General features: G+C 31.5%; 1 protein-coding gene across 3 annotated transcripts; it reads left to right on the forward strand.

Annotated features, from left to right (window-relative positions):
• The first annotated feature begins 40 nt into the window (after window positions 1-40).
• Window positions 41-19,951, forward strand: LOC128391516 (ecdysone-induced protein 74EF-like). Of its 3 annotated transcripts, XM_053351420.1 has the most exons (8): window positions 41-57; window positions 467-1,317; window positions 3,852-4,339; window positions 9,130-9,555; window positions 15,679-15,738; window positions 16,236-16,520; window positions 17,346-17,445; window positions 19,594-19,951. In XM_053351420.1, exons 3-8 carry the CDS (start codon window positions 4,150-4,152, stop codon window positions 19,793-19,795), a joined length of 1,263 nt encoding a protein of 420 aa, XP_053207395.1. In that variant the 5' UTR covers window positions 41-57; window positions 467-1,317; window positions 3,852-4,149; the 3' UTR covers window positions 19,796-19,951. The 3 variants fall into 3 exon arrangements, with proteins under 3 accessions (XP_053207395.1, XP_053207394.1, XP_053207396.1); XM_053351419.1 differs by lacking the exon at window positions 41-57 and having other exon boundaries at window positions 181-1,317; XM_053351421.1 differs by lacking the exons at window positions 41-57; window positions 467-1,317; window positions 3,852-4,339 and adding an exon at window positions 7,654-8,403.
• The last annotated feature ends 149 nt before the right edge of the window (window positions 19,952-20,100 follow it).

Below are 20,100 nucleotides of genomic sequence, written 5' to 3' on the forward strand. Positions count from 1 at the left end.
AAGAATGCATCATCAGAAAAAAAGGCTGAATAACAACATTAGCACACCAACAATTAGGTACGTCAAGTGAGAATGGCCTGAGAATTGAAAGATAGATACAGATAGTGTAATAACACGTAACAGTGCTGGTGGAAGATGATGAGGGAAAGGAAAAAAAGTGAGAAAGAGAGAAAAGTAGAAAGAGAGAGAAAGAGAGAGAGAGAGAGAGAGAGAGAGACGAAGTGAGACAGAGAGCGAAAGAGAGAGAAAGAGAGAGGGAGGCAGGAGGTGAGATGGCGAAAGAGAAAAAGAAAGAGGGAGGGAGGGGAGAAGAGAAAGAGAGCAAACATTTGAGGTGATTGATTAGGTTGAGTGAAAGTTCTTTGAACTATCTTCTCTCTCATAGTTCTTTCATCTCTGCTTCTCTTTCTCTATCTCTTTCTATTTTATTTCATCATCATCATCAACATCATCATTCTCATGATAGGGTACAATGAAAGGATATGGATTAAGATGAATTTCTACCACCGATGAGTCGAAGTGAATCTATGCCAGTTTATGTTGTGTAGTTTGTTTTTTTCTTCTTCATCACCATCAGCATCTTCATCAATTCTCTGAAAACAATGTTTCTTCAGTAGAGAGAGAAGATAAAATTTTATTCTATTTGTTTTCCTTTTCACCATTTTCTACCTTTTATTGATTGTTCGCAATATTTTCTAATATTTATCATCCAAACAAATTATTGTAAATTATTTATTCTCCTTGACCAATGTTACATAAACACCTTGATGACCATCAACAGTTATAATATCAACAACAACAAGTAAACATCATCATCGTTAATTTCAAGTATCAACGACACTTTTATGGTTAACACACTGTGGATATAAATTGTTTCAATTAAATCGTTATGACAACTATCAGTAATTTGTGTTTTGGTTATTCAATTGTTTAAGTTAATTTTGTGCTTCTCAGAGAGAGTCAATAATCATCCCTTAATATTAAAACATCTCCATTAATTGTTATCATCAAAGTGATTTAGTTTATTTCGTCAAATCAACTTTTCGCATGTTTCATTTGTTGGATGATTTCGTACGTTCAAAAATCAATGTTATCGAACTATCAACTTAATTTAATTACTTTTAACATAACGGATCTTAAATTGTGTTTTATATCATTAACAGTGAATACATATTGATCAAATCCATAAGGTTTACTACAATATCTTTAACTTTCGTTAATCAACCAATTGTTGATCTTTAGTTATTCGTAATTATCAAAATTTATCGACTTTTATTTTTGTACATTCACTTGGATTTCATCGTCATTTAAAAAGATGTAAGTTTTTAATCATTAATCTTTTCTCTCTCTCTCTTAATTATTTTCCTTCCTTTAACTGATTGTGTTAATCGCTTAGTTACTCTTGGTAAACAATTTATTAACTTGTAAAAGGTTGTTGTCATTTTGGTTACTCAGACAAAAAGAGATCAAGATTAACTTGACTAAAGTCAATGCTTTTTATTATCTTAATTGTTCAGTTGAAATGATCACGGAAAAGGGAAATTTAAATTTCGCTCTTTTTTTGGTTTCAACTCTTTAAGTGTTGAATCGGCTTAAGCAGCCGCTTTACCTCTCGGCTTCTGGTTGTGGTTTTTGGCTCAACCAGAAAAGGAAAATTTCACCATTAAAGTGACCTCTTTCAATGGTCACTCACGATTAGTTCATTAGTCTTTTTACTGTTAGAAACTAGAAAAATAATTTATATTCTAAGATCAATTAAGATTTTCTTCAAGAGAATAAATAAAAGTCTCATAGTAACAAGTTCCCAAAGATAAAGAGAAATGTCAGCCTGTTCTTCATGAGCTGAGAATGAGGAAAAGTCGTTTCCAGTTAAGAAAAAGAATTGAAGTGATAATTGGACAAAATATCTTAGAAACAGGACAATTCTTCATCGATTGTAGAAGAAAAATAATTCTATTCTCAAAATCTGTCGAAAGTGACGTCAGTTCTTGACGAAATATTGGACATTTCAACGTTGGAATCTCGTTTCGTTCAAAAACTGATTCCACTCGAACAAAAGCTCTAACCAGTAAACGAAATCTCATTTTCTATCGTTGACCGATTAAACAATTATAATATTTGATGTTCTTTTATTGGACAATTTATTTTCGTTTGGAACTCAGCAAGACTCGATCAGATTGGATTTATATTAGTACTTCGCTACTCCAATTAGCTTGTTTGGTTTGGTTTTCGAATGTTGATTTGCATTTGTGTTCGTTCCTCGACGAAGGTCCAACAAACCGAATGCAAATTAGAGAGTTGAAAGTTCGGTTAAAAGTCTCAGAAGATTACGATCAGTATCAGGTTTAAATCTAACGATAAATGATTGATCTAAAAAAGAGTTTTTTGATTTTCTAAATTAACCAGTTCGAAGTTATCGTTCAATCGGTAGTATCAACGGTGGAGTCTACAAGGGTAGGGACGCAATTAATTAATTCTTGAGTGTAATGAACTACTGTGGTTTTTTCTTCAACTTAATTTTATTAATAACAATCTGTTTATCAGTGAATTCGTTGCATGATGAACAAAGTTAAACACTTACAAATTACATGAGACATTTAAAATATTTACTCACTATTCAGACTCAATTGATTCAGTTGAATTATCTGATACAAGGTTAATTTACTTTTAGGTGAACCTAAAAGTTGATGACTTTTCAATGTTAATTCGCATGGAAACACTTAGACAATAACTTGCACATTTCAATTTCAAACAGTAGAATTTATCGATTTCTCAAGTTCCATTAATATTTTAATCTTCTAGAGAATAGTTTTTACCGCAATTATGAGTTTCAACATTTTTCGCTGTTTGCAAAAGTTACAAATTCTTACCAGAAAACTCGATCCAATCAAAGCTCTTTTTATTCAAATTCTAACTCTGAGATATTTAATGTTTTAGATATCATGTTACAATGAAGGAAATTGTTACTTTTCCTCTAATTAATCGTAATTAATTGTAAAATACTCATCAAAATTGTCTAACGATTTTCTTCAAAAATTTTTGGCTTTACTATTATTGTTGGAATCTGAAAGAGTTCAACAGCTTTTTCAACAATTTCAATATCAATTAGTTAGTCAGCCGCTTCTTACAATGTAATTTCTCTCATGTTAAACTCTAATTAACAATAAAAAACAATCGCAATTAAAATTAGTCACTTGGTATTTGGAAAACTTTTACCATCTCACTAGCGACATCTGGTTTTCCGATTAATCATTAGAAGAAAAAACAACTTTGAGGTGATTGAACTTGAGAGTTTTGATGAAGATCGTTAGATGTCGCCAGTTGACTGGGATCATTGATCGTTTTGAAAAAATTACCAACAATTAATATTCAATTGAAAAAGTTGATACTTTTCACAGTTTAATTTACTATTGGTTAGATAACTTGATCACTTGAAGAGTTAATACAATTAATCAACTCATTAAGCTAATCAATGAAACCAATTATCACGAGATAAGATTATAACATTGTATTGTTAAGCTTAATCATAATGAATGAGAAAAAAAGAGTTGATCAATTTCCAATGTTATTGATTAATTGTGTAAACCAAACAAATCAATTGAAAGGGAAAAAAAAGTCAAATCAATTAAATGAAAGAGGGTTAATATCCAATAGATAGTAGACAATTAAATTTGATCATAAATTGTACAATTAAAATGAATCAACAATAAATGCTAAACAAAGCGATAAGACAACAATCAGTTAAACAACAATAATAATGGAAAAAAATTTTCAACATGAAACTAAATCACCTTGATTATAAATCGATGTTAATGACATTTTCCTCCCATGTATCTCTTGTATCTTTACAGATTGAATAATTTATGTATAAATTGTTATTAACTTATTGGTAACTTTAAATTGTAACGAGAATCAAAATCAACTTATCATCACAAGAGGGAATCAAAGTTTTCAATCATCAACAAAATCAACAAAAATTATTTTGTGCAACAAACAAACAAACAAATCAAAATCAAATCAGAATACAATATATATATATCTCATTCTAAGAATTGCTAGAAAATTGATTGTTATCAAATATTTACAGAGAAATTTATTATAAATATATTATATATATAAGTTAATTATCAACCTGGAATTTGGTGGAAAATGTGGAATAATAAAATGCATGGGGAAATTCAATTCACTCTTCCTGAGCTCAAGGAACTTTCATCGACTGATCTCAAATTTCTGGAGGAAGGGTTGGACGGAGGGGCGACCGCTTTGTGCGACCTTGACACGCTATTAGATGGATTTCAAGCAGATAATCTGCTAGATAATCCGGGTAGAATATTGGATGGTGAGTTTCTTTCATTTGATAATCCATTTTTCGCAATAATGTTACAAAATAATTCGCAGCGTTTCATCAAGTTATCATAAGAAGCAATTGCGCTTGAAGATTAAGCAGAAAAGTCATTTCCTCAAACAAACAACATCAAATAATAAATTATCATCATTGGGAAATGCAAATGAGAGGAAGCGCCTGTAACATTATTTTGTTGCTGGTGTTGCAAAAAAACGTTTCCCATGTAAAATATTAAGTAAAAGTCCATGTGTGTATTTTGAAAGCTCAATGGCAAAGCTACAACTCAATGAGCAAAAAAAAGGGTTAACGATTTGCATTAATGATAATCCTTATAATAGAAATTGAAAGCGCCAAAATTTTTTTCTCTCGTCTCATCCTCATCCTCATCTCTATTCATCTTTATCCCTCTCATCTTGAGAGACTAAAGAAATGATGAGGATGAGGATGAAGAAGCTTTTTTTTTGTTCTTCCTTGTTCTCCCCTTCTCATCATCATTTACCATTCATCTCTATCCTGCTGCTGCTCTGTTAACTGCTGTTTCTGTTGTTGGTGTTACCACTAATAACTTTCCATTGGTACTGTGACTCCTTTCCAATTTTACCGATAAATGAATGCATCATTAACAGTATTGAAGTATTTGAAGAAACAAGATGATGAGGATGATGAGGATAACAATATCAGTCAGTCAGTCAGTCATTCAGGAAACACATTTGCACTCTCACTCTTTTTACGCTAATAGAGCTTCTAATTCACTCAAGGTCGTCGTTCTAAGGTCCATAGGTCTTTACATTTTATGTCCTTTTCTGAATTTAGGTCTTAAGGTCTGAAGGAAATCATCTTCATCATCATCTCTTTTTCTCTCTCAACAGATGAAAATCAGAAAGAAAGAAAGAGAGAGAGAGAGAGAGAAGAACAAGATCACAGACAGATTCTTCCTCTTCCCGTTCTTGTTTTGGAAAAAAGAAAGAGAGAAAGAAAGAGATGTAATTCAATGAATTGTCTTCGAAACATCGACGCTCACTGACTCACTCGACAATCAAGGTTTTTTACATAAGCCATATACAGTTTATTATAGAATATTAAATTGAGGACACAAGAAAACTGACCTGGGAAAATTTTTGAGCGTCACATCGACTCTAAAAAGGAAACTGGTCCAAATAATAATAATAATTGAAAGAAGCAGTAAGAGCATCGGTAGACTACAAGCTGCAAGATCATCTATTGAAATGTGTCTATGGTACTACTACTTGCTCCTTCTTGGAGGATGATTATGATGACGGAGGACGGAAGAGAAGATTTCGGCTTCTCTCTCTTGTCCTTCTTCTTTTCATCTTCTCTCCCTCTCTTCCTCACTAGAGAGGGAAAGTTATTATAGCCCAAAGGCCAAAAACCCGTAACTGAAATTTTATGATGACCTTTCTCGCTCTTTTCTTCTCTTTCTTTGACTTAGTTTGTCACTATGTTTCTGGGTTTTTGGTGTTAAACGAACTCTAAAAATGACCTCGAATCGCAAAGTAAAAAATAACCTATTGTTAGTTAAAGAAAATGAGTATTATGGGAGATGATTTTATATATTTGGGTGATGAGGATGAAGATGAGGATGAGATAAAGATGATGGAGAAAATAGAAACAGCAGCAGGATCAGCATCCTTAAAAATGCAGGATGAAGATGATGAAGATGATGGTGAGAGAGAGAGAGAGAAAGGAAGGAAGAATATAAAATAGCTGAAAAAGATGGAAAAACCTTGAGTATTTTTTGTTAATTCGATTTGATTTTAGTTTCATTTTTTATTTTTCGCGATCATTTTGTCACCATTGTTACAAATTACTATTATTGCTTTACGATCTATTATTTGACTGATGATCAATAAAATTGATGCAAAACCGATCGAGAGATGCAAATGAAATAATACAGTTAAAGGTCATTGTGATTATGATGATGAGAATAAACTTGCAGTATCTTCACTTTCTTTTCATTATCATCATCATCAGCAGAAGTATCAGCATCTCTCTCTCTCTCTCTCTCTCTCTCTCTCTCTCTCTCTCTCTCTCTCTCTCTCTGTCAAATGCTTTCACATTTTGCACATTTTGTTTCTTCTTCATCATCATCACTGTAAAAACCAACATCGTCATTGTGGCCTTATGGCCTAAATCGTGTCCGAATCACTCAAGCTACTGACACACACAACATATTCATACACTCACTAACCAACTCACACAAAACAGCTATCCAGATACACAAAAGGTCACTTCCGTTGAAGATAGGGATAAAGGTCATCAACGAGAGCAGAGTGAGGGAGTAACTGATAGAGAAAGAGAGCAAGAGAGAGATAAAAAAAGAGAGAGGGTCAGCTAAAAATGTGAGATAAGTTTTGACCTTATTTTTTTCGCTTGACCACAATAAAAGGATTGAGGAGGAGGATGATGATGATGATGATGAGGAAAAGGAAAGAGTAAGAAAGAGAGAGAGAGAGAAGTTCAAAAGAAAGGAAAAGTTTTTCCTTCTCTTTTTCCAAACAAAGCAACACAGTTTTATATCAATATAATACACACCGAACTTACATTCAATACTTTTATCCACATTTTAACACACATACACACTTTATTATAGTAAATAATACATTTACTATTTCAATAGCATCCTCATCATCAGTTAACAACAACTTGAAAGCGCAACAATCCACAACAAACTATTAACAATCTGTAATAATTGAATATAAACTTACACAGTTAATCTGCTCATTGAGAAGATGAATTAAAGTATTGAAAGCACAAAATCAGGTAATGATACAAATTCATAACCTTTATCATTTGCATCATCAATGTTAATCAAGGTCAACAACAGATTATTAACATTTGACCAATCATTAAACCTGATGATGATCATGATAACAGTAAAAAACGTTAATCAGAAAAAAATGATTGCGAAATTAAATTGAAAAGTTAAAAAGAAACAAAAAGTTTTTCAAATTATTGATTGACCACAACAGCAAATCCACTGAAGAAGAAGAAGAAGAAGAAGAAAATTGTCAAATTAACTGTGATGAAATCGAAATTGAGAAATCTTATTGTCCAGTAATAAAGAGACAGAAACACAATTAAAATTGTATCAGCAAAAAGAAAGAAAAACAAATCAATCAATCAGCAAATGAACAAAAAGGTAAAACAAGCAAATGGAAAATGCAAATAACAGTAAATTGATAAAAGAAGCGAGAAAAAAAACGAAACCAACTTATCAACGACAATTGAGAGAATAATCAGAGAAAAAGCAGTGAAGATAATTTTAGTCGATTAATTAATCGCGATAATTGTCGAGAGAAACAAATTATCATGAGCAACATTTCCCGCGAACATGAGTTGCCCATAATTCCACGAGATGTCCCGATGGTCGCATTTTCCATCCAAGTCCCGCCTCCCATTAAACTCGACGCCTTCTTTTTTGTTGGTTATCGCAGTGACACACATTACACATTAGATATTTGCCTCTACCTTTACCAACTTGATCGTAACTTTTTTTGCCTCTCGTCCTCTTGTATGAACATTTTCTGTGTTACAATTTTAGCAAAAATCTCTTTTCTTTTTTTTTCTCTCTCTGTTTTCTCGTCCTCGTCTCACTTACATTACCAACTCTCAATGTTTTCTTTTTTCTTCAAATTGACATTTTTATTAAATATTCATTGAGAAAACTAAAGTTCTAACAATCTCTTCTCATCTTTACTCTCATCATCACATCTCAACCTTCATTTCTCTCTCTCGGTCTTTTTTCTTCCTCTTCTCTCTCTCCATAAAAGTTTACCAATCATTTTAATCTAGTTTTTTTCGCGAGAGAAAAAAAAACAAAAGTGAACATCGTGAAAATTTTGTTTATTTGTTTTGTTGTTTTTATTGTTGTTTAATTATATTATAAATTTATAAAAGCACAATGTTAGTGACACCCGACATTTGTTCAGAAGATTCTGACAACGATACTGGTATTTTGGATCTCTCATTACCAGAGAGGAAAAGGGCTCCTCATGATGACAATACTAATTACAAAAAATCACTACTTAAGAGATACTGTGAGTATTTACCCCTCGTTTTGTGTCTCCAACGAAAATTCAAATTATCAGGATTAATCCAATAGAGAAAAAGAACAAAAAAGCTGAAACATTTTCTTCTTTTTCATAATTTTTTTTCTTTTTCTTCACGGTCAAGATTATCTCTTTTTTCTCTTCTATTCTATTCTCGTTTTCTTCTTATTCTCTATCATGTTTGTCAATACTCTCATCTCGTTAACTCTTTTCTCTCACTCAAGTTAATAACTTTATCCGCTTTGACTTTTTGACTTTTCACCTCATCCCAATAATCATGATAATGATGATCCTGATGATCGGCGGTCATTATAATAATAATAATGTTTCGGAAAAGGATACACAATATAATGTGTATCACTTATTAACCATTTAGAGCCTTTTGCTTTATCTTCTTGTATGTTAAGTGAGTCGAGTGAGTCGAGTGTGTTAGTAAAGTGTGTTAACTTTGAACTGATTTCACCTTAACCTTAACCTGTTTCATTTTTTTCTCTTTCTTTTCTTTCTAATCATTTTTTTCTTCTCTCTTTTCTCTTTCTTTTTGTTTCGTATTCTCTTCTTCCTTTGATTACTTGATGAAATTGCAGCGAATTTATTTATTTATTTATTGTTTCTTTTTCTTTATTTTTTTGTTTTCTAAATAATAATTCTAATGATGATTTTCTCTTTCTCCCTCTCTTTCTCTCTCTCTCTCTTCCTTATTCACTTTCACAGTCGGTACTTCAGCACTTCCTCCTTCACCCGCTGATTCCGGTGTAAGTGATGTCGATTCACATCACAGTTGCAATGATGATCAACACCAATTAAGCCAACACTTTGGTCAACATTACTTTTATCCTTCTGGACCTGGTGGTCATCATTCATCAAATAACAACTCAACCAGTAATCACAATAATAGTACCAATTTAAACACCAACAGTAATAATTCAACATCTTCAACCGCCTCATCAACACCATCAACCTCCCCAACAACAACAAATCACCATCATCATCATCATCATCCTCATCAACATTCGCCTTCTCCTCATCACCATTCACCTCATCATCATAATGTTAATAATCATCATCACAATAACCATCACCATTCTCACCACAATCATCATTCACACCATCGTTCATCTTCATCTTCATCTTCATCATGTAAGTATTACAAAATTTACTCCAAAAAAGAAAAAAAAATTACCAACAAATAAGAAGTGAAAAAAAAACTTCTGCCAAACTACTTAGACAACAGATAGAGAGTAGTAGTCCAACTCTCGCCATTATCAATTTCGCCATCATCATCAATAAGATGATGAAAGAAAGAAAAAAATCCGAACGAAAAAACTTCATTTCATTCCGATCATCATAATAATCATTTGAAAATCAGTTATTTGATTTGCGCACTCACTCTACAATCAACACACTTTCCACCTTCTCTCTCTCTCTCTTTTCTCTCTCGATTCTATCATCTCTTTCTTCCTCTCTCTCTGCCTCGCTCACTCTCCTGTCCTTGAATTAGGACGGTCGCCATGGAAACCTAACAGGGCAATGCACTCATTTGGTTTCCAAGGGCACATCAAGGATGAATCCAACCTTCTTTTTTTTCCAACCATGAAAAAGAGAAACAACCTCAAAGCCTCTTTTTCTCCTTTTTTCTCTTCTTTCTCTTACCAATCTCTTTCTTCTCTCTCTTTTTCGCCATATCTTCATTTTCTTCTTCTTTCTTTCTCAGTTTCTTTATCTCCATCAGTTTTTCTTCATCTACTTTTCTACATCAAAAGAATAGGTTGCTTGGTGACGCATCCATTTTTATTTGAAGCTTGAAACTTTGATTCTCAATTCAGAAGAGAAGATTGTTCAATTTTTTTCTTCTTCCTTTTTCTTTCGTCTCTTTATTCATTAATAATAATCACTTCTCTCTCTCTCTCTCTCTCTCTCTCTCTCTCTCTCTCTCTCTCTCTCTTTCTTTCTTTCTTTCTTTCTTTCTTTCTTTCTTTTCATGGTAAATTATATGAATTTCAATCCAGTTCAGTATGATATTTATTTTTATAAAAATGATCAGTAAACTTTCACATCCTGAATCAAGTTTACTATTGACTTTTGATAATGAAAATCAGGGTAAAAATACAGAAATTTAAAAAATTCTGATAACCATTATCGTTTCTCAGATTGTCTATAAATATACTTTTAGTTTCTATTTTTTTCCGGCAAAATTTTGATTAACATCTATTGTTATTTACCTGTCAATTAATCTGTTGATTGTGAATAACATGATAAACACCAGAATGATGATTAACTTGGTGATTATTTTACTCGATTTTTATTCTGTCATTTTTAGCTTCCAGTTTCGTTCCTAAATAAATGTTTTTTCCTTATTCAAAATTAAAGTCATTCTCTTATCATGTAATTATAATGATTATCATCATCATCCTTATTCAGATTCAGTTGATGAAGAAAAAAGAGTTGCATGAAAGGAAAGAGAAAATGAAGAGTTGACGTTGCAACGTTGGTAAATATCATTTCTCTTTATCAACAATTTTCTCTCCTGCTTTACTATCTTCCTCCTCTTCTCACTCTCTTTTCATCATTTCCTTGCAGGTCAACCATTTTTTCCTCTCTCTCTCTCTCCATATTATGCTTTCGATTTCTCTTTCTCATTATCTCTCTCCCTTAACTCTTTCTTTCTTATGGACTTCGACAAGAGAGAGAGAGAGAGAGAAAGAGCGACCAGTAAGATAAAAATCGTTTTAAGGGTCACGGTCGTCAACGAAGTAAGAGTTGTAGGCGAATGAAAAAAAAGAGTATTTAGTTAATGTATTAACAATAAAAGAGAGAGAGAGAAAGAAAGAAAGAAAGAAAGAGAAAGATAATCAGAACAATATTAACGTTTCAACGATAATGCGAATTAGCTCTTACTGTGAGAACGAAGTTAACGTTACCAGTTCGTTGGTGAAATGAGATTAAAACTTTTTCTCTTTCGTTAGCTTCTTACACTTTCGTCATTCTCGTCGCGGGGCGTTGGAACGTATCATTGCATAGATATGCCTAAAAATGTTCTTTTTACCTTTAAATGAGATGAACTTTTCACTCTCTCATCATCATTTCTCTTTTCGCAAGTTTTTCCTTCATCATCTTCATTACACACTAGTCTCACTCTCATATTTGTCTTTCTCTCTCTCTCTCTCAGTTCCGCTTCTGAGTTTGACCTTCTTTTTGCATCATTTATCAGCGTATCAAAGCAAGAAAGCTACATGTTTCTTTAAGCATAAAACACAAAACAAAATAACAACAAAACAACCAAAAAACACCAAAAAATACTCACGCTACTAACGTCACACCCAATAATGATGATAATGATAATAATTTGATCTTAAATATAAGATATTCGAGAGAAAGAAAATAATACTTTTCTATCTGCTACCTACTTATACTTTCTATCAAAAGCTAATGATAATGAAAACGACTTATTATCTACTAACGAAACGATGCTAACGAAGCAAATGTTATGAAAGTTGGTTAAAGTTTTTTTTTCTTCTTCTTATTTAGATTAGAAAGAACATTAGATAAACTTGACATTCGTTCCAATTAATTGAATGTAAATCATGTGGAGTATTAAGATCAATATATCAGATTGAGATAAAATGATACATGAGAAAATTTCAATGTTAATCCATATTTTTTTCCCTATTTCTCTTTGTACTTTATAGTATTTTTATCATGGTAAAAACCTGAAAGAAAGAATCTCAATAATAATAAACAAAGGTAGTTGGAAGAGAAGAAAGGAAAGAAAGAGAAGATGATGATGGTGATAATGAAAAAAAAGGTATATAAAGAAGATGGAGTAACCAGAGAGAAAGAGAAAATGATGAATTAAAAAGAAGGTGAATATTAGGTACTTGATTTTTTCTCTTTCTTTTCTTCTTTTCGTCTTCTTCTTTTTTTCTATCATCCCTTTCATGTATATATATCTTTCCTCTTTCCCTTCATCATCATCATTCTCATCATCTCATCATTCTCTCTTTCTATTTCTCTTTCTCTTCCATTTTCCTGTTGTTGAAGCAATCGATAGAATGAGAACTTGATTCTTGTTTTTCTCTCTCTCTCCTCTTCTCACTCACATGAAAACTTCAACTCTCCTGGTTGTTGTTGTGTATTAGCATTAGAAGCTTGAATTCAAGGTAAGAATAGGTCATTCGTCTCTCTGTTTATCCTTCAAATTTTTTTTATATATTAATGTATATTTATATTTATCTACTATAATGTTGAGATAGCATGGAGAGGGAGAGAGGAGAATGAGAGTGAGTAGAGTATAGTTAGATAAAGAGAGAGAGAGACAGAGACAGAGAGGGAGGTAGGGAGAGGAGAGAGAAAGAGAGACAGGAAAAAAGAAGAGGCGGAAAAGAGGGAAAAGGCAGGATGAGGATAGAGAAGAAGAAGAAGAAGAAGAAGAAGGGAAGAGAAGATGATGATGATGATGTGGATGGAAAGAAGGGGATTTGCGGGGGTCGTAAGAGAAAGTAAAAGTGAGAAAGTAAGAGAGAGAGAAAGAGAAAGAAAGAAAGAGAGGTGGGTCTTTGACTTTTTTTGTCAGACTTTTCCTGAAATTCTTGGTCTCTCTTTCCTTTTCTTTCTTTCTTTCTTCTTTTTCTACATTTTTCCTTCTTTCTCATTTCTCTTCTCTCTCATATCTAACTATCTTTCTCTATCCTCCTCATCATCATCACCCAACTCACTATATTATCTTCTCTTTCTTTCTCTCTTTCTCTCTTTCTACTTTCCCTTTCGTCATCTTGTTCATTCTCTAACTTGTGCTCTTGCTCTTGCTTGTTGTTCTCTCTCCCCTGTAACCTTGAAATCAAACTGAAAACTTAGTTTCAGGCAAAAGCACAAAAGTGAGTAAATAAGTAACTAAAGTTAATAGTATATGTAAGAAAATGATACAAAATCTGAGATGTTCAACTTGTTGTTTTTTTGGCAATAATATCAAGCGAAGATAAAAAGGAGGAAAAAAGAAATTAGTTGACTGGTTAATAGAACTTGAAAAAGAAAAAAAAAAAAACTTCCACAATTCTATGGAATCAACAACATTGATTTTCGTTGTAACGTCAGTGCAACGTTCCCTTTCGTTGTTCCTTCTTCACTATTTTCGTTGCCAACGAATCTTTCCAATCTACTGAAAGGGACAAATTCTAAAGGAAAAAAATTCATTCTTTTTAATCTCAGGTAGATTTCTATTAATGTTGTTGTTGTTGTTGTTGTTTTTTAAGATTCTTCCTAATTATTATATTAAAGTCAAGATCGGTTATCGACATAAACTTAACGCTCTAACCACAAACAAACAACAAGTTAACGATAAACAACAACAACAACAACACATTTAAAGCACTAACCCTACAAGACTAATGCATGACATGAAAAAAACAACTTTGTCCTCAAAACAAGTTTGTTGTTGCAACTTTTTTATATTATATTTTCACATCATCATCATTATTATCACTATTGTTATTATTATACTCTTACTATTATTATGTTTATTTGAAATATCATATAAAAAATTGTTTACCTGTTTTCTTGATCATCTTAGTTTCATTCAAAGTTGAATTGTTAATCTGAAAACGTTTGCACGTTGTGGATGAAAAGTATATACGATGAAGGATGATTATCATCATAGAGAAATGAAAGAATGGGAAGATGAGAAAGAAACCTCTTGACTGTCTCTTCTTCCTCTTCTCTTTCCTTTCTTTTTCCATCGTCTTTTTCTCTCTCACTCTCGTACTATTTAGCATCTATCGTTTTTTGTGCTTTTTTTGTTCTTCATCATCTCCACCTACTCCTCCACCTCCACCACCTCCTACTCCTCATATTCTCTCTCTCTCTCTCTATTTCTCTATGTTATCATAAACAACTTTTCACTTTTCATTTCTTTCTCTTCCAAAAAAACTTTCGGTTTCTCTTCACAGATTTGCTTTTCATCTTCTTCTCTCTTTTCATCTCTCTTCCTTTATTTGAGAGTCTTCTGTCTCTTTTTCATCATCCTCTTTCTTTATCTTCTTCCCTCTTCCTTTCTCTCGTTTTCCCATTCTCTCATTTCTCATCCGTAAAAACTTGCCTCTCTCTCTCTCTCTCTCTTAACAGACTTCCTCCCTCTTTCGCTCTCTATCGCTCGCTCTTCATCCTCCTCTCTATTTCTCTTCCTTCCTCCCTCTCAAATATTTCTCTCTCTCTCTCTGCTCTTTTGACCGAGTTTTTTTTCCTGTTAAATGAGAGTCTAGGACCTACTTTCGATGCATGGCCAACGGTTTCCCTATTATATTATTGTGCTTATTATATTTATCGATGCTACTCGTCGATAGCTTCGCTCTAAGTCTATGGGAATTTTGTAATTGTAATAATAATAAGGGCAAACGAGCAAAGGCTGTTTAATGTATGTTATAAAAAATCAGGTTTCCATCCAAAACGCATCATTGTGATAACTATTATTATTATTATTGATTGGGGTAAAAGGGTAACATCTTGAACAGTTATAAATCCCTTTTTCAATCACCTCTTTTTTTGTTCATCATCTTCATCCTCATCCTCATCCTCATCTTCTTTTGCTTCTGGTTCTTGTCTTTCTTTTTGTATATACAGGGACTCGTATGTTTGTTGTTTTCATCACCGATATTTGTGAGAAAGAAAAATTTAATCTCAATCATCATCCGGTCTCGGGAAGATGATGAATTAGCAGCAGCAGTTTAATGGTCTTGACTGAAAAAATAAAAATTCACAAGGCCAATGACAAACTTCAATGTAATAGTAATAAAGGTTATTCAATGTTAATTCTGATTATAATCAACTTTCTGAGCTTCTTCCTGATATCATATTTATACTTGTTGGTACTTTTACCATGATCATGATTACATGATGATGATTAGTTGGTATCATTATTACAGTGATAATGATAACTTGAAATTATCTTCTTCCTGTCTTCTTCCTCTAGTTTTTGATTGTTTATTATAAACTTTTTGTTTATTTGTATTTGGGTCTAATCATCATTATCATTACCAATTAAATCAATTGATTGATGTTAATCATAATTAATATATTAACACATTTTCCCCAATCAATGAAAATGATTAGCATTTATTTATCTTATTTTTATCTACCTGACAAATGAAATGAAGTTTTAATTGTTGAAAACTTTTGTTAATGGCCTGAGTTTGATTATTAACCTTCTTACCTTTTGTATAATCTAATTGTTTACAATTAACTGATTCACTTTTCTTTCATTTTCAATATCAGATCTTTCATCGCATTCAAATCATTCACAAAGCGAGTTAACCCATCATCAAGGCAATCAAGGTAATAATCAGTTTATTAATTAGTTAATTATTTGAAGAAAAAAAAAAGATTTCAAATTTTAAATTGAACTTCTAATTGATATTATTTATTAACTTTTCTCTAATCAATTGTCCAGTGTAAATTTAATATAACTAATCAAATTTTACCTTTAATTAACTAATAGTACAGTTTAGGTGATTCACTTTATTAATTGAATATCTATAGATAGTTTAATTTAATAAGATTATTATAATTAAATGATAATTGAAATAAGTAAATATTATTAAACTTTTAGATTCATATTAATTGTGAATATTGTAAAATTAGGAAAAACAAGAACAACAATTTACCAATACTTTGAATTAGTAATAATCGAATAACAAAAAAAAGGGAAAAATAATTAATTAGACAAGTTTATTAATTAGTTAATCATCTTTTATAACTTGATCCTTTTCAATTGAATGGGTTGATAATGATCATTGGAATTAATTAAATTTTGATTTTTCTCCACTAATTAGATATTACTGTTGGTTCATCTGGATTAGGCCTCGGTGTAGCTGAAGATCTCTCCTATCACAATGCATCGGCATTGATGAAGAAAAAGAAAGGACGAAAGCCTAAAGGTTCACCTGAAAGCCTCACTGGTCCCGGTCAAACTCCAGGAGTGGCCGGTGTATGTCCGAGCTCAACAAAGAGAAAGTCTCGTGAAGGTTCAACTACTTTTCTTTGGGAATTTTTACTAAAATTATTACAGGACAAAGAGTATTGTCCAAGATTCATCAAATGGACCAACAGAGAGAAAGGTGAGTATAAGTTACATGCTATTAATCAAAAAGGGCACGAAAATAATTGAACGTAAACGTAACAAATTTATATCACAATTAAATTAAATTAGATCACTTGAAACATATACATTCAACTCACACACACACAAATATCGACAATCAAAGTAACAATTAGATCAATAGATTGAACTGAATGCTACTGAATGATGAGTAACCAATTTTATTGCCAATAATCAACAATTACCTTATTCAGTTTCCAAATGATTATTAGTCAACTAATCAAACAACAATTAATAAAATCTCTCGTTAGTATAAAAGACACAATTAAGAAAAAAAAATAGAAACAAAAATCTCTAATCAAATAAAGTTAATCAACAGGTAGTTCAAATTAAATGACTATATTGTTTAATTTCATTATCAACTATCAAATTAACCTTAGATTTTGAAATGAAAACCAGGATGAGAATACCAGATTGGCTTTTTCCATTTTTCTCCATCGTAACAATTAATTAATCACATACAAACAAATGAGTAAATAATATAAACTATTTGCTTAAATTGTTGATTATATTTCCTGTTAAACATTAGTAATAATTTGATTCTCATTGTTTCAGTTATGAGATTTTCATTTGTTTCCACTTACCTTTGCTTACCTGTAAAAAAATAACATAAATACTTGTTAAGTTACTTTCGTTACTTTGTTCAATAACTTTTCATTATATTAATAATATATTATCACCACCAACAATTATTATATATACTTTTTGAATGCAATATATTTTTTATTGATTGATTGATTGATTAACTATTTTCTTTATTGTTTATTATTTGACTTTTCCTCAGGTATATTTAAATTGGTTGATTCAAAAGCCGTTTCTCGTCTATGGGGTTTACATAAAAACAAACCGGATATGAATTACGAGACTATGGGCAGAGCTCTCAGGTGAATATAATAACAATTAATTGTTGATAATTTATTCTGATAATATTTTAAATCGATGAGGTTCACAAAATGAATATACACTTAATGATATTTTATTTTATTTTCTTCCGTTTCCAATCTTTGGGGAAAAAAATGAATCCATGATAATCAATGTGATCTCCTTTTTTTGTTAACCTTAATTATTTTGATTGTTTGGTAACAATTAGCGTAATTAGGAAGTGTTAGTTATGGTCAACAACTAATCAGTGTTTAAAGTTAATTTTATCATTAATCTATTACTTGTAATTATCATTATTATGTCACGTAAAGTGATTTGATTTCAATTTGAACTTTAACACTTTAGTTTTGATTATAAAGTTCATGATTATTAGCTGAAAGTTTTTATTTAATTATGATTGTTGGTGATTAAACAACAATTAACTAACTGATTAGTCTATTAATACAAGCTCATTGATCTTGAATTTATATATATAACATGTTTACCGATAAGTTTTAATCAACAGAGAGTGAACAAGTTAATAGGATTTAGTTAATTAATTGAGTCAATTGATTGATAAAGAAAACATTGGCTGGTTAAATTGTTGTGATTACAATTAAAAACAAACTTGTAGAAAGGTCAATTATGATCATTTTTGCGCCACAATTGAAACAATATCCCGCAAACTTGAACTTAAATATTCATTATCATTACAATCATTATGATTAGTATTTTCAATTGAACTTTTTTCCGAAACGTTGATAACACAACAATAAAAGGTCAGGAGCCTTCAGGTTTTCGAGTTTCTTGATTATAAATGTAGTAAAGAAGCAAGAAAAAATCAACCTCATTATGATTAACATTATTACAATTAACTTTAATTGTCGTAAGAGTCAAACTTTTTCTCTCTCTCTCTCTCTCTTTTGCTAATATAATTTAAACAGTATTAAAATGCAATATCTATCAACTTTTCAAGGTGAAATTATAAGAATCAACAAAAAAGACTCAGCAATTAAACTGAAAAATTAATCCCGATTACAAAAATGAACAATTTAATTTAATTTTTGTTATCGATAATAATGATAATATTGTTACAATTAAAGTTTATCATAATTAATGGTAATTGTACATTAAGTTAACCAGAAATAAGTTCCAACATAACTGTAAATTGACACAAGTATTCAGACCAGAAATGGAGTTAATTGTTTTCAACTATCCAAACAATTAGCGATTGTTAGTTAACTGAACTGAGAGTAATCAGATAATCAAATGGATTGATTAACTATTGAGATCTCATAGTGATGATCGAAATTTACATTTACTATCAACGTGTATATCTTTTTTTGTCCTCATTGAATTAGAATGTTAAAAGGAAGAGGAAGAGAAGGGTAAATAATAGAAAGAGATGGTCAGTTCTTTTTATTGCCTTACCTTTACCTCTTTCTATTCCTTTACTGTTCCTCCCTTGCCTCCTACTACCTCCTTCTCTCTCAAGGTTAAAGGTCATTGACAAAAAAAACTGTTACAGTCCAACATTTGTAAGAGAATAAAAAAGAAAGAAAGAAAGAAAGGGAATAAAAGAGCAAAGTATAAAATTTGTTGCCTGTTGTTGGTCTTGAAAAACGTCTTGAGAAACGTCACCGGGTTACCGCCAATCCTTGACCTACTAACCTCAAACTTTCACCCTCGTTATCTTGCGTTTGTTAATAACCTTTATTATTATTATCTTTCTTATCTTACTAATCTTTTGTTTTGTCTTTCTTTTTCTTCTTACCTTTCCTTCTTCTTTCTTCATCATCATTTTTATCTTCTCTCTCCCTCTCTTTCTCTCTCTCTCTCTTCTTCCTTGTTCCCGTTTCTATTTATCTTTCTTCCTCTCTTACTTCTTCCACCACCGCCACCAACATTTTCTTCATCCATTTCTTTTCCTCATCACCTTACCTTAACTTACATAACCTCATCACCTTAACCTAACCTCATCTCACCTTACCTAACCTCGCATTAAAAACTTTATCCTTGTCCTCTTCTCTCTCTCTCCCTCTCTCTCTCTTTCACACATTTTTTTCTTCCTCTTTATGCATTTCTTTATTTCGTTCTTCCTCTTTTCCTCCACCCACCTCTCTCTCTCTCTCTCTCTCTCTCATACTTATATTTTTTTTCGATATATACAGATATTACTATCAGAGAGGAATCTTAGCCAAAGTTGATGGTCAACGTTTAGTTTACCAATTTGTTGATGTTCCCAAAGATGTTGTTGAAATATCTCAAGATCCAAATAATTTTTATAATAACAAAGACGATTCCAGGAGTGGACTTCCAACTCCAGGCTGTTTGGAATCTATTTTACGTTCTGGGAACATGGGAGGATTTTGAACATATTAATTGTTCGTAAAACAAAGCAGATTAAAACGAACCATTGACAAAATCCCCAAACACACAACAAAGACTCGATGTATTATTATAATTATAATTATTATTATTATTATCATCATCATTATTATTATTATTAATATTATTATTATATTATTATATATTGAAGATCGTCTTTATGTTCATCTTCACCTTGTATCTTTTTTAAATCCCCTCCACTTCCCAATCGGAATCCTCGTTTGCCTTACCCCTTGTTTGCCTTCACTCTCTCACTCCATCTCTCTAACGACGCTTTTGCCTTCGTCTTG

Source organism: Panonychus citri, unplaced genomic scaffold, assembly GCF_014898815.1.
Source record: "Panonychus citri isolate SS breed McGregor unplaced genomic scaffold, ASM1489881v1 Contig00134, whole genome shotgun sequence".
Classification (NCBI taxonomy): Eukaryota; Metazoa; Arthropoda; class Arachnida; order Trombidiformes; family Tetranychidae; genus Panonychus; species Panonychus citri.

What these genes read in the sequence shown, in the direction of transcription:
- LOC128391516 (XM_053351420.1), top strand. Translation starts at nt 4,150, where the DNA reads ATGTGGAATAATAAAATGCATGGGGAAATTCAATTCACTCTTCCTGAG. An exon ending in TCCGGGTAGAATATTGGATG is followed by an intron (nt 4,340 to 9,129) that starts GTGAGTTTCTTT and finishes TCACTTTCACAG; the next exon opens with TCGGTACTTCAGCACTTCCT. An exon ending in ACTATGGGCAGAGCTCTCAG is followed by an intron (nt 17,446 to 19,593) that starts GTGAATATAATA and finishes CGATATATACAG; the next exon opens with ATATTACTATCAGAGAGGAA.